General features: G+C 38.2%; 1 protein-coding gene across 1 annotated transcript in view; it reads left to right on the top strand.

The window, feature by feature from the left end:
- The window catches only part of C6 (complement C6), a 79,158-nt gene that overhangs the window by 25,474 nt on the left and 38,981 nt on the right, over positions 1-14,703 (top strand). The window contains exons 6-7 of the mRNA XM_028875580.2: positions 5,696-5,834; positions 11,427-11,627. Of these exons, the coding sequence (XP_028731413.1) occupies positions 5,696-5,834; positions 11,427-11,627 (340 nt within the window). The remainder of the gene's footprint in view (positions 1-5,695; positions 5,835-11,426; positions 11,628-14,703) is intronic.

Below are 14,703 nucleotides of genomic sequence, written 5' to 3'. Positions count from 1 at the left end.
CTCCCTGTGGTTTTGATTTTTATTTCCTGACTGGGTCACAATATTGAACATCTTTTCCTGTGTTTGCTAGTCGCTTCCATCTGTTCTTTAAAGAACTATCTATTCTGATTACTTTGATCCCTGGCACACCATGAACTAATTTTTTCTTTATATCGTTGGCTTATAAGCATTCTTTGTATATGCTGGATATAGGTTCTTCAGCAGATGGGTAATTTATTTGTAAAAATTTTCTCCTATTGGGTTGCTTTTGTTATTTTGATGGTATCCTTCTAAGTGTAAACTTTTATAAAGACGTGTGTGTGCACACACTGGCATGAGTTTATGTGCACTACATGCATGTAGAAGCCGACTGAGGCCAGAAAAGGGTATCACATCTCATAGAACTGGAGTTTACATATGGTTGTAAGATGCCATGTGAGTACTGGAAATCAAATCTAGGTCCTCTGCAAGAGCCCTAAATGCTCTTAAAGACTAAGCTATTTCTCCTGCCCTGAGGTATAAATTTTTAGTTCTGGTAAACTCTAATATATCTACTTCTTATGTTACATGTTTTCAGCATCTCATGTAAGAAGACTTTGCCTGTACGCAAGATCACAAAGATTTATTTCTATAGTTTTCCTTAGAATATTTGTAGTTTTAACCTTCGAATATGAATCTGTGAACTACTTTGAGTAAATTTTTATCATATGAGAAATGATTCAAAATTCATATATTTTCACATGATTATCAAATTATCACAAAACTAACCATTTGTTAGAAATAAATAAAAAAACTATTTAATTTCCCCTGGTTAAATTATCTTGGCATGCTTATCAAAAATCTACTAACTACAGATATATGAATTTATTTCTGTATTCTTTTTTTAATTCATTGATGATATCTCTTTTTAGTACAAGGTTTGTTAGATTATTCACTTAGTAAACAACTATAAATATCATCAACAAATACTAGCCTTTAGTAAATTATTTTTGGTTGTGAGCCTAGCCTTTAACAGCTGAGCCATCTCTCCAGCCCGCCTTTAGTAAATTAAACACTGGTTATTGTATTAAAGAAGTTTTTTTCTATCATTTAGTTTTTTTCCCACTAAAACTTCATTGATGGTCCATTATAGAAATTCTACAGAAATATGAAATGTGCTACATTTCATAGCTTCTGTGTTCAATAAAGAGAGCAATTGCTAATTTGTCGGGCCACATTATAGGTGATGAATATTAAGCATTGAACTTGGAGCTGGTAGAAACAAGAGATTGTTATGGTTATTTCTGTCTGATTGATCTATGCATCTGTCTTACCTAGCATCACACTGTCTTAATCACTCAGATGCTTTAAGTATCCTTTATACCAGAAACTATGATTCTTCTGATTTTGTTCTTATTTCTCAAGATTCTTTCAGCTATTTCCAGATGATTTTTGGAATCAGTTTGCCAATTTCTATGGAAAAGAAAATGACAGCTTAGATTTCATATTACACTTTCCATTGTCGGAACAAAACATTTGATAGATTGATGACTACCCTAATTGTCATCAGAGAGCCTTTATCCAGTAACTGATGGAGGCAGATGCAGAGATTCACAGCCAAGTACTGGGCTGAGCTCCGGGAGTCCAGCTGAGGGGAGGGAGGAGGGATTGTATGAACCTGGGGGTGGGGTCAAGATCATGATGAGGGAGTTCACAGAAACTGCTGACCTGAGCTAGTGGGAACTCAGGGACTCTAGATGGACCAGCTAGGGAGCCTGCATGGGACCAACCTATGCCCTCTGCATGTGGGTGACAGTTGTGTGACTTCATCTGTTTGTGGGGTCCCTAGCAGTGGGATTAAGACCTGTCCCTGGTGCATGAGCTGGCTTTTTGGAACCTATTCCCCATGCTGTGATGATGTTTTGCCCAGCCTTGATTCATGGGGAGGAGCTTGGTCCTGCCTTAACTTGATGTGCCATGTTTTGTTGACTCCCATGGGAGGCCTGCTCCTTTCTGAACAGATGAGGAGTGAATGGGGGGGGGGAAGACTGGAAGTGGGAAGAGGGAACGGGAAGAGAAGAGGGAGGGGAAACTGTGGTTGGTATAAAAAAATAAATGGAAAAACTAATAAAAAGAAAGAAACAAAACATCTGATGGAAACAACTAAAGGAAGATTTGTTTTCAGATCTTTCCCAGTTTCAGAAAGTTCAGTCTATAGTCATTGGCTATTTATCGCAAGCCAATGACAAGACAGAACATCAAACTGTTCTGGGCATGTGGCCAAGGCCACTTAACTCATATCTGGGAGAAAAAGAGAGAGAGATTAAGGGATACTGGACAAGACTCAACTACAAGGACAAGCTCAACTAACCTTCCTCCTACTGGTCCTCTTCCCCTAAGGGAACCTCTGAAGGCAGTGCTGCAGCTGGGTACCAATTCTTCAAACCACAAGCCTTCTAAAAGGACACTGCACATCCAAACCATAGCAGATCTTGATTGAATTGTTCCACATCCACATTTCAGTTTAGGAAGTACTGCCATCTTAACGATAAAAGTTCTTCCAGTCATAAATGTGAGGTGTCTTTCTATTTATTGACCCCTTATTGACTGCTCCACAGTGTTTATACTTTTTAGGTCTTTAGACTGCTCTGTTTTTTCAGTGTGTTACTGAGACATTTCTTTTAAATGCCATTATAAATGGAATTGTTCTATTAATGTTGTTTCTTTGGGGAATATAAATGCATTTTATTTGTAATATTCAACATTTTAAATACATTTTAACCAGCATGTGGTAGTCATGAATATCTATGAGGTACAGTGTAGCATTTGAATACATACATACAATGTCTAATTATCAGATCAGGGAAATCGACACATCTGTTATCCAGACACTTCATTTCTTTGTGTTGGAAACATTCAAAATACTTTCTACTAGATATTTTGAAATATTCAATTAATGCGATTGATTGCTTCCAAGTTTTCTAACTCTACCATACTTTAAACATAGAAGTTATCCCTTCTTTATGATTGTGTACCCATTAATTATCCTCTTACCATCTATTCCCAGACATTGCTAGCCATGATTCTATATTTTCCTGAAATCATCTTAGCTTCCACAACTAAGTGAGAACACGTGGCATTTGTCCTCTGTGCCTGCTTATTCTATTTACTGTCATATCTTCCACTATATATGTGAGTAATGTATCTTCATCGTCTTTCACGGCACATCTAGATTAGTTCCATATCTTGACTGTTACAAATAGCACTGCAGTAAAATGAGTTCAAATGTTTCTCTGACATACACAATGTCTACTCCTTTGAGTACATAGCCAGTAGTAAGGATGCTCTATTGTGCGACAGTTCTAGTGTATTTCAGGATTCTCTATACTGTTTTCCACAGTGACTTGTACTGATTAACACTCCCACTGTCTCCTTTTTTATTGCTCTGCCCACATTTCTCATTATCTTTTGAGTAATTGGCATTTTTAACTGGAGTAAGATCATTTCTTATTGTGTTTTTGGTTTGTGTTAGATACACGGTTGACTTTTGCCCATTGATGTTCAATACTGCATGTAATCACTCTTGAAGTCAGTGTGCAACTCATTTAATGAAATTAAAGTCCACTTTCTCCACTGGAAAACTAGGGAAACTAAAATATACTATTACACCTTGTAGGGCAGGCTAGCAGACTAGTCTTGTGGTGGCTGTAGGATCCTTACATCTCTCGGAACGACTAGAAGACATCGATGTGCAATAGCAGAAAGCAGCTTTATTCTCAAAAAAAATCAGTGTGCTGGGGACCCGCCCAAAATGACTTCAACCCCAGGGGAGGGTAAAGTAGCCCCTTTTAAGTCTGCTTAGGGGAATTCTAGCTGTGGTCAAGTGTACTTTGAAGAATCGTTTTATTTGGCTCATGATCAGGTCATGGCTGGTCAGCCAACTACGGTTGCAATGTCTGTCCGCTGTGTCAGGGTCTGTCTGACTGAAAATAGCAAGAACAGTTCCTGCCTGGGTAGGATCCTGATTAGCTACCAGACCGGACATACTTCCTGAGGGTCTGGCTGATGCCAAATATGAGTCAACATAGGATGGTGGGGTAATATGGGGCAGAGGTCTTATCAAACTAGCCCCTGGAAAAAAAAACGACTGGCCCTGGTCCCCTCACTAACCACTGTTAATTCCCCAAACTACCTGAAGGTAGCAATTGTTGCCTCCATTTTTAAGAGGAAAAAAAAAAAAATTGCTGATGTTTTAAAACGCATGGGCTGCAGTCATATTGGTAGAAAAATCACAACTCTTTTATATTAGCCAATAATTTGTTTTTAATGTTCTAGCTTTGTTTTATAACTTTCTAATTATACTTATCCTTGTTTCTCTCTTAACTTTCTTAGTCATCCTTATTATGACATTTAATTGCACCTGTATTTTACTGTGCTTATATTTACCTCCTCAGCCCCCATCCCACCCCGTTTACCCTCTTTTATTCCTCCTCACATTGCTCACCTTCCTCTGGGGACATTGTGCCAACTGGTTAGAGTTAAATGTCTGAATAATTACTTCTATAATCTAAATCCAAATGCATTACATCAGAGTACCCAAATCTACATATTGAACTGCTTCTTGATGCCTTCCCAGAGAAATGAATCTATTTGTCTTTTCTTGAGTAAGCAAGAAGTTAATAATGTAACTCCTGAGAAAGGTGAAGCTCTTTATACACCGTTTGTTTTTTAAGCTAGTACTATAGAGGTATAACGGAAGCACATGTAAGTGGTACGTGATCTTCTGGAGGAAGCAGTATCCACTTGAGCACACACCACCGTCAGAACTGATAAGTGTACTTGTGTATCATGAGTGAGACAGGGTAGAGAGCACTTTCTCTACTACATGGAATTTCTCAATGTTATTCTCTAGAACTGTACTTTGTATCCTGTGGAAGACAAGGTTACCTGATCAAACATATATGGAAAGTGACTGTGTATTTTTAAGGACTTTAGCATTACCTTTATAAAGACACTTTTTATCATCTATATAAATACAACATTACCAAACTCTTGATCAAAAAAACACTTTTCTCAGAGACTATCTATTGCAGTCTCTAAGAAACTGGAAGACTATATGAGGCAAATAAAAAATTTCCTCAAGCTGCAAATAATTTCTTAAATAGATGAATTTAGCTAAGCTAATCTTTATGTGCCTCAATTTCTTTATTTGTAAAATAAGTATAAATAATCCTATCTATAAAATATAGTTATTGAACTTTAAATTGCTTAATGTTTGCAAAGCACTTACTATTGCTTAGTTTAAAAGAGGTTAATAAATGATAAATAAACATTTGATAAATAAAATACATTTTAAATGTAATTATAGCATAGTATAGAACTACTATTAAATTATTCAATTTTCACATTACTATTTCATAATTTACTCTATCAATATTCTTTTACCATATCATAATATGCTTCCAATGTCTATTAACTTTAGAAATGATAAAAATTATAAGCTCAAATTTTATTTCATATTGAAATCCCAGACCTTTTTGGGTTATTGGGGCTGAGTTTAAGACATTCAATACTTTATGAATGCCTCATCATAAGAAAGAAAAAGTGAGCCTTCCCTTGGAGTCATTTGTCAGAAGTCAAGAAATATCTAGAAAAAGGAATTTCTTTCATATAAGTAAGGTAAATTTTAAAGATTGCCCTACATCTATTGAATTTTTGAAAATTGCTTTGTTTCCAGGTTTCATTTTCTGGCAGGAGAGCCCAGAGGAGATGTCCTTGATAACTCTTTCACTGGAGGAATATGTAAAACTGTCAAAAGTATTCGAGCAAGTAATCCATACCGTGTTCCAGCCAATCTGGAAACTGTCAACTTCGAGGTATGGTGTTGTGGTGGCCGCTCCAACACTGATAGTGGTTATAAGCTAAGTTCCTAGTAGAGATTTTGATGCATGAAGGGACAGAATGCAAGGATAATGGACAATGTGAATCACACATTATATGTTTCTACTTAATCCTTCCAAAACCCATTGAGATCAGGATTATTTTCATTGGTTTAATGGAGGAAGAAAAAAAAGGTAACTAACTTGCACAACATCAAATAAACATCTTTACTCCATAAACATATAATTTTAAAACATACCCATACCCAAAAAACAGGATTATTTATTCAGAATATTCACTTGTCATAGTTTTTTCCTCACATAACCATGAGACAGATATAAAATAGTCTCATGTTTCTACCAAAAAACAAACAAACAAGCAAACAAAATCATGATAATTCTGAATACAAAACACATTGACTCATCTCCTGTCTATTTTACTAATTTGCTTGTTTTCCTATATAGTAATGAGCACCACATGGCAGTGTTGGTAGTAGCCTAGTAACTCAAAAATAAGTGAGTGTGGTGGTCTGAATAAGAATGATAAACTCATATACCTGAATGCTTGGCCACCAGGAAATGGAACTGTTAGGAAGGATTAGAAGGATGAGGAGGTGTGACCTTGTTGAAGAAAGTGTGTCACTCGAGGGTGGGCTTTGAGGTTTCAAAAGCCCAGGCCAGGCTCAATGTCTTGCAGATCAGGATATAGCTCTCAGCTACTTCCCCAGCACCATGCCTGCCTGATGATAATGGATTAAACCTTTGAAATTGTAAGCAAACCCCCAATTAAATGCTTTCCTTTATAAGAGTTGCCTTGGTCATGTTTCTTCACAGCAATCAAACAGTGATGAAGACAGTGACTAATACTTTTCTTTTGATTTTTGATCAGGGAAATATAAAATACATGGTTTTAGTTGTCACATTCTTGTATGCAAATTTGACTACTAAAGAGAATTTCAGAATCTAACAATTTGTGGGACCTTCTTTACAGTAGTAGGTACTCAGCAAGAAATACTTCACCACTTCTTTAAAAAGACCTCTTTATTGCCAACAACAGCACTCGTGGGTAGGTGCTTGATGCCAAGTCCAAAGACCTAAGTTCATTCCACAGAACTTACACTGTGGAAGGACAGAACAGACTTCTGTAAGGCATGCTCTGATGTCTAAATGTGCACTGTGGCATGAGGCTGTTCACACAGATAAACACAGAATAAATGAATAAATGCATGCATACATACATAAATGTCATATGTTAAAGTAAAAATGACATATGTATATACATCTAAACACAGGCATTTTCCAATCTCATACACTCAATCTAAAAACCATATAATATACTCCTGGGTTTGGAAAGTGACTTGGGGTCCAATGCCACATTCTAATAACTCTGGAAGACTAACAACAATATTCTTCAGACATACAATATTGAATAGGTTTTGAAGAAGAAAATGTGACTGTGATATTCTACTCGAGGGTGTTTTCTAGCTCCCAAATAAGCAGTCTATGAGCTTATTCTCAAATATAGGGTTTTTTTCTTATTAAATTTTTAAAATTTATTTTACATACCAACCACAGTTTTTCCTCCCTCCTCTCATCCCATAGCCTTCCCCAACCTCCTTTCTACCCCTCCACCATCCACTCCTCAGAAAGGACAGGGCCTCCTCACACGAGAGTCAAAAAAGCATGGCATAACAAGTTGAGGCAGAACCAAGCTCCTGCCCTCTGCACCAAGGCTGAGTGAGACATCTCATCATAAGGAATAAGTTCCAAAACCCCAACTCATGCACCAGGGACAGATCTTGGTCACACTGCTAGGGGTCACAAACAGACCAAGCTACACAACTATTACCCACATACAAAAAAAACTTAGGTCAGTCCCATGCAGGCTCCCTAGCTGTCAGTCTAGAGTCTGTGACCTCCAACAACCTGGGTCAGCTATCTCTGTGGATTTTCCAGTCATGATTATGAACTCCTTTGTTTATATATTCCCTCCTCCCTCTCTTCAACTTGACTCCTGGAGCTCAGCCCAGTGCTTGCTGTGGATCTCTGCATCTGCTTCCATCAGTTACTGGATGAAGGTTCTATGATGACAATTAAGATAGTCACTAATCTGATTACAGGAAAAGGCCCTCTTCACTATTGTTAGGAGTCCTAGCTGGGGTCATCCTTGTGGATTTCTGGGAGTTTTCCTGGCACCAGGTTTCTTCCTAACCCAATAATGGCTCCCTCTATCAAGCTATCTCTTTCATTGTTCCCCCTCTCCATCCCTCCCTTAAATCAGCCATCCTGATCCCTCATGTTCCCACCCTCTATCTCCTCCCCTCTACCTCCACCCCACCACCAGCTTACCCAGGAGATCTCATCTATTTCCCCTTCCCAAGGCAATCCATGCATCCCTCTTAAGGTCCTCCTTTTTGTATCCAGCTTCTCTGGGGCTGTGGATTATAGCCTGGTTATCATTTGCTTTATATCTAATATTCACTTACAAGTGACTACATACCATGTTTGTCTTTCTGTGTCTGGGTTACCTCACTCAGGATGATTTTTTTTTTCTAGTTCCATCCATTTGCCTGCAAATTTCATGCTGTCATTGTTTTTCTCTGCTGAGTAGTACTCCATTGTGTAAATGTACCACATTTTCTTTATCCATTCTTTGGCGGAGGGGCATCTAGGATGTTTCCAGGTTCTGGCTATTATGAATAATGCTGCTATGAACATAGTTGCACAAGTGTCCTTGTGGTATAATTGAGCATTCTTTAGGTATATGCCCAAGAGTGGTATCATTGGGTCTTGAGGTAGATTGATTCCCAATTTTCTGAGAAACTGCCATACTGATTTCGAAAGTGGCTGTACAAGTTTGCACTCCCACCAACAGTGGAGGAGTGTTCTGCTTACTCCATATTCTTTCCAACATAAGCTGTCATCAGTGTTTTTGATCTTAGCCATTCTGATAGGTGTAAGATGGTATCTCAGTGTCATTTTGATTTGCATTTCCCTGATGACTAAGGATGTTGAGCAATTCCTTAAATGTCTTTTGGCCATTTGAGATTCTTCTGTTGAGAATTCTGTTTAAAGCTGTACTTTATTTGTTAATTGTATTGTATGGTATTTTGCTGTCTAGTTTTTTGAGTTCTTTATATATTTTGGAGATCAGCCCTCTGTCAGATTTGGGATTGGTGAAGATCTTCTCCCATTCTGTAGGCTGACATTTTGTCTTATTGACCATGTCCTTTGCCTTACAGAAGATTCTCAGTTTCAGGAGATCCCATTTATTAATTTCTTACTCTCAGTATCTGTGCTACTAGTGCTACATTTAGGAAGTAGTCTCCTGTGCCAAAGCATTCAGGGCTACTTCCCATTAAACATTACAGGTGAAAAACAAATTATTCCCAAGAACCATATACAGTTAAACATTTATCTTTTAGATTTCTCACAGATCAGGAGCCTTTCAGCCATAACTTTTTACATAGTCAGTAATTTTTTCTAACTGCCAGAAAAAAAACAAGTTACTAATTTCACTTTTCACATTTTAGAGTCCTGTCCAATTATCTTACCTAACCATGAAATTCTTTGTTTTCTAGTTACATGAAGTCAATTGTTTAAAGATTTGTTTTAGCTATGGTGCACACTGAAACCTGTAAACACATTTCCCAATATCAAAAAAACTTGAACTAACTCCTGGGAATCAATTGTTTTCCTTAATTATTAACTTAAACTACAGTCTACACAACTCCTCAAAAAACTCATAAGTCCTAGCTGTGTGACATTTTCTTGTTTCTATTTTCTTTCTCTGCAGATCCTGCTTTATCAGGGGTGGGGGCAACACTATGTTCTACTTTTACCTATATTAATTTTTTCACTAAGCTAACCTCTATCATAATCCCTTACCACCTTTGTTTTAAAAAAAAACTTAATCTTCAAAATTCTATTTAAATTAACACTATTATTGTATTAAATCATTACTTCAGCTAAACAGTACAGCTTAAGAGGAAATCATCTTCACAGTAATACTTTTAATCACAAGTAAAAATACCCAATAGACTGGAATGTTTCCATGAGATAATCACACTATATTAAATGCAGTGGGGATCTCCCATTCACACCATGCCAGATACCAGAGAAAAAATGACCATGGGAAACATGGAAAGGCACAGTAGCAGCAAGCAACATTCTAGAGCTGAAGCCCTTGGGGCTTTGCCCATCCAAGATTCATTCACCCATCAGTGCCTGTCATTCTGATGGGCCAAACTCTTGAAGCTCAGTTGCCACTGCTGTTCCCCTGACTGGCCATGGGCAAAAGAGAGTGCAGATAGGGTCATAAAGCATCTCTTCCCACCCTCTTTTGTCTCAGTAGTAGATCTCTGAATATACTTTAAATTAAGTCCCATACCACACTAGAATCCCAAGCAGTCTTAAAAATCGACCTCATCATTGGCAATGTCATAAAGAAACACTTTATTCTGTATAATTAAAACATGCAAAAAAAAAAATAGCCCCTTTGGGGACTGAAGAGATTTGGGCTCAGTGATTAAGAGCACTTACTGTTCTTGCAGGGAAGACGAATTGGGTTCCCAGCACTGCATGATAGCTTGTGACCAGTTTCCACAGTCACGAGGCCTGCAACTGGTGCATAGACATGCACACAAGCAAAATACTCATACACGTAAAGTTATAAAAGGTAGAGGTCCGTGGCACATGCTGCTGCTGAAGAGCATAAGGATGTCTATGGTCTGTGCTGTTGCCAGAAACCGTGTAGAAGTCCATGATCCATGTGCCCACTGATTGTAAAGAGCAATGAAGGAAGCTACTGTTGCAGTGGGATAGGTGACTGAAGACTTGTAGTTGAGAAAAGGGGACATAGAAATCTTCTGTGACAACCCCTACCCCATCCCCAAAACAACAGCCTCGACAAGAAGAGAAATCTTAAAATCATGATGAGGATACTATAGTGTAGCTCTGTACAACTGATGGCTTCCAGAGGTAGTGTAGGCAGGGAAGGACTCAGTTTTCTTTAAGGGGCTGGCCACCAGGAGTTTGACCATGCTCCAGTGAGTATATGGACAACACAAGTTGGATACATTTTGTGTCTTCTTCTTCTTCTTCTTCTTCTTCTTCTTCTTCTTCTTCTTCTTCTTCTTCTTCTTCTTCTTCTTCTTCTTCTTCTTCTCCTCCTCCTCCTCCTCCTCCTCCTCCTCCTCCTCCTCCTCCTCCTCCTCCTCCTTCTTTTTAGAGGAGGTCACAAGGAGTAGACCTGGGAGGATGGAGAAGTGAATATGATCAGGGTTTGTGATGTGAAATTTCCAAATAGTCAATAAAAATATTATATATGTGTGTATATATATGCATATAGATGTGTATATGTGTATATAATGTATATATGTATATACACACACATATACATATATGTAAATAAAATAGCTCTTGCAGCTTATCATCAAGTCTCAGGTTCTGTGTTCTTTCCTTAATCAAACTGCTCAAAATATTGCCTCTACAAATCTATGCTTACCTATGGAATCCCATTAGTATTGAATCTACCACACTGGATTCTCTCCCTAACTAATGTTATTTTATATGTATTTTGTTGGCCAGGTACAAACTGTAGAAGATGATTTGAAAACAGATTTCTACAAGAATTTAATCAATATTGAAAATAAGAAAAATGAAGCTCCTTCGTTTTCAGGTGAACGGAAAGAGTTTTATGGTGTGCCAATTTTGTTTTCCTCAAAGACAAGTAGAAGATTCCAACAAAACTCAGCCTTCAAGGAAGCTATCCAAGCCTCCCACAAAATGGTAAGGAAAACAGTTCCTTGTCATTCATTCTTTCTTCAAAATTAGGGCCTATCCAGGCAACAAGAAGCTGAACTTAAATAGACTCGCTTTTCATAACTCTCACTTTGAAATATAAAGGGATGCTGTGTCACCATGCTTCCCTTCTCTACAAATTGAACTGTGTGAGGGCTTTTTTTTTTTTTCAGTTTTCTGTCCCATGCTATGGTCAATGTGCTTTGTTTTCAATAAAATTTAAGGCTTATTTTTTATTTTTTATTTATGTATATGGATGTGTGAGTGAGTGTATGCCACATGTGTGTGGATACCCCCAGAGGCCAGAAAAGGATATGGGAACACCTTGAGCCAGAATTAAAAAAACAACTGTGAGCTACTAGATGTGGGTGATGGAACCAAATTTAGGTCCTCTGGAAAAACAGCCAGTTCTCTCTCTCTCTCTCTCTCTCTCTCTCTCTCTCTCTCTCTCTCTCTCTCTCTCTCTCCTTAAGAAAATTTTTTATTCATTTTACACATCAATCAAAGATCCCGCTCTTCCCTCCACCCACCTGCTCCCAGCCTTCCCCCAACCTACCTCCCCCAACTCCCCCCCCCACAAGAAGACAAGTCCTCCCATGAGGAGCCACATCCAGTAGAGGCAAGTCCAAGCCCTTCCCCCTGCTTCAAGGCTGCACAAGGTATCCCATCATAGGTAGTGGGCTCCACAAAACCCACTCATGTACCAGAGATGGATTCTGATCTTACCACCAAGGGGTCCCCCAAGCAGATCAAGCTACACAATTGTCTCACCATGCAGAGGGCCTAGTCCAGTCCCATGCAGGTTCCACAACCATTGATCCAAATTTCATGAGTTCCCACTAGTTTGGTTTGGTCATCTCTGCAGGTTTCCCTATCATGATCTTGATGCACTTGCTCATAGAATCCCTCCTCTCTCTCCTCCTGGACTCCTGGAGCTCTGCCTGGTGTTTCAGCCAGTTCTCTTAACTGCTGAGACATCTAGCCTCAGAGAGGGCTTTTTTATAAAAGCATCAATAAATTATACAAAGTAAAAGATTTCATTATTAGGTAATTGCCAGTGATGGGGTTATTTTTTAGACTACTTGTGATTTAAATGTATTTTCTTAGTTGTTATAAATATTTTGAGACGTTCATATATGAGTATTTATATCATTTCTACCCTTCGTTCACCGCTAACTCTTGCCCTGCCACTCTGCTCCCTCTCAAATTCAAGGCATTTTCTTCTTTAATTGTTACTGTTACAAAAGTCTTTAGCCTATTGAGTCTATTTAGTGTTGTTCACATGTACATGTATTTAGAGCTGATACTTTGAGATTTTATAACCTATTGGATGATTTGTCCCTGGGAACAACTGATTCTCTCAGCCGCCATTGATTGCCTGTAGATCTTAATCTAGGGGGTAGGGCCTTGTGAAATTTACCCCATTCACACTTGGGCATGTTGATTGGTGTAGTCTTTATGCAGGTGTTGTTTAGGCAACAAATAATGTTGAGATCTCATGGACTGTAATTTCCCTGTCATGTTTAAAATTCCTTTTAAAAACTTATGCATTCATTTATTGTGTGTGTATGTATGCGCGCATGTGTCCTCACATGTGAATGCACACCCTTCACAGTATATGTGCAGAGGTCAGAGCACAAGTTGTTAGCATTTATTCTTTCTTCCTATCACTCCAGTCTCAGGGATCAGACTCAGGTCATCAGGCTTGCTTTAACTAACTGAATATGTTTCTTATAAATCACATATAATAACTGTCTTTTTTATGCAATTTGCTTCAGGCTTTCTATAGACATATAACAGTCCCTTCTTTTAATCCATTAATTCATACTATCTAGGGATCTTGTCTTTGATCAAATCCTCATGTCACCCTAACGAAGCATCCATAGTTACACAGAGTTGTCTCACAGTGTAGCACAGAGAAGGAAGGAGGTGGGCAAACTGAAGAAATGCAGGTGATCTTCAGGTGGTGGCCTGACTTTAAGATAGACTTCACATACTTGGATATAAATGTTTTAAACATACTAGAAAGCACACATTAAAAACCCTGTTCTGTGGTAAATAGCTATTTTTTATCTCAATAGTCTTCCCCAAAGTCAAAACCTTGGGGCTATTTACAGCTTAAAGTACATGAAATTGCTGCTTTTCAACCAGTCTGCCTTAAAATTGTCACCCTCGTATGACTCAACTCAATATCATGATGAACATAGAAGACAGAGTCCATCTGAATAGAGCATGTCCTTATTCTAGTCTATCTACAAAGAAAATGCTACTGTGGCCTTTCTTAGTCTGCAAATACTGTGAGTTGAACCAGACCCTTCCACTGAACCCAATGTGTGCTGTGGTTTTGTTTTGTCAATCCCAGATCTGACTAAACTTATTCACTGGGCAGAGAATCACTTCAGAGCCAAATCATAATCAGTTCTGTGAGGCTTGGTGAATCTCTCATTTACTTTACACAGCTTAAACTACACAATATAATCCAGGCACAGCAAGATCTTATGAATGGGTGAAATGTGTTTACATTGCTTGAGACTCTGGTATAATGTACCTTCTTGGTCTAGACTAGCCAGTTCCAGCCTCCATACAGTTGCTGTGCATCATGCCTGTGCTTCTGCTATGTGGAGCTGTCAAAGTCAAGCATATGTTTCCCTGGATGTCCTCTGTAATGAAAACTGTAAATATTGAACCTCCAAAAGCATGCATTAAAGATGCTTGGCTCCTCCCAAAAGCACAGAGATACTCCAAGTTTGGGGACTGTTGGACAAAGTTCAAGTATAAAACTTCATAAGTAGAGTTGGTGGGCACACCCTGAAACATAAAATCCACAACAAAAAGTCTTCCTCTGCCTTGTTCACTTCTACAACGAGTGCCTCTGACATAACGGAACAAAAATTAAATTGAAGACAAGAACATATGGGGAGAAAGAGTAAATGACAGCTCCTTTTTATCCTTGCAGTGTTTTTGGTATTTGCATTAGCGGTTTTTGATGTCATAATTATAGCATACAGGAAAATGACTGGTTTATAATTAACAGTTACAATAAAATCTTTTTTGCTAAAACATG

Source organism: Peromyscus leucopus, chromosome 11 (assembly GCF_004664715.2).
Source record: "Peromyscus leucopus breed LL Stock chromosome 11, UCI_PerLeu_2.1, whole genome shotgun sequence".
In the NCBI taxonomy this organism is placed as follows: Eukaryota; Metazoa; Chordata; class Mammalia; order Rodentia; family Cricetidae; genus Peromyscus; species Peromyscus leucopus.
This window is presented reverse-complemented; position numbering and strand designations above follow the sequence as displayed.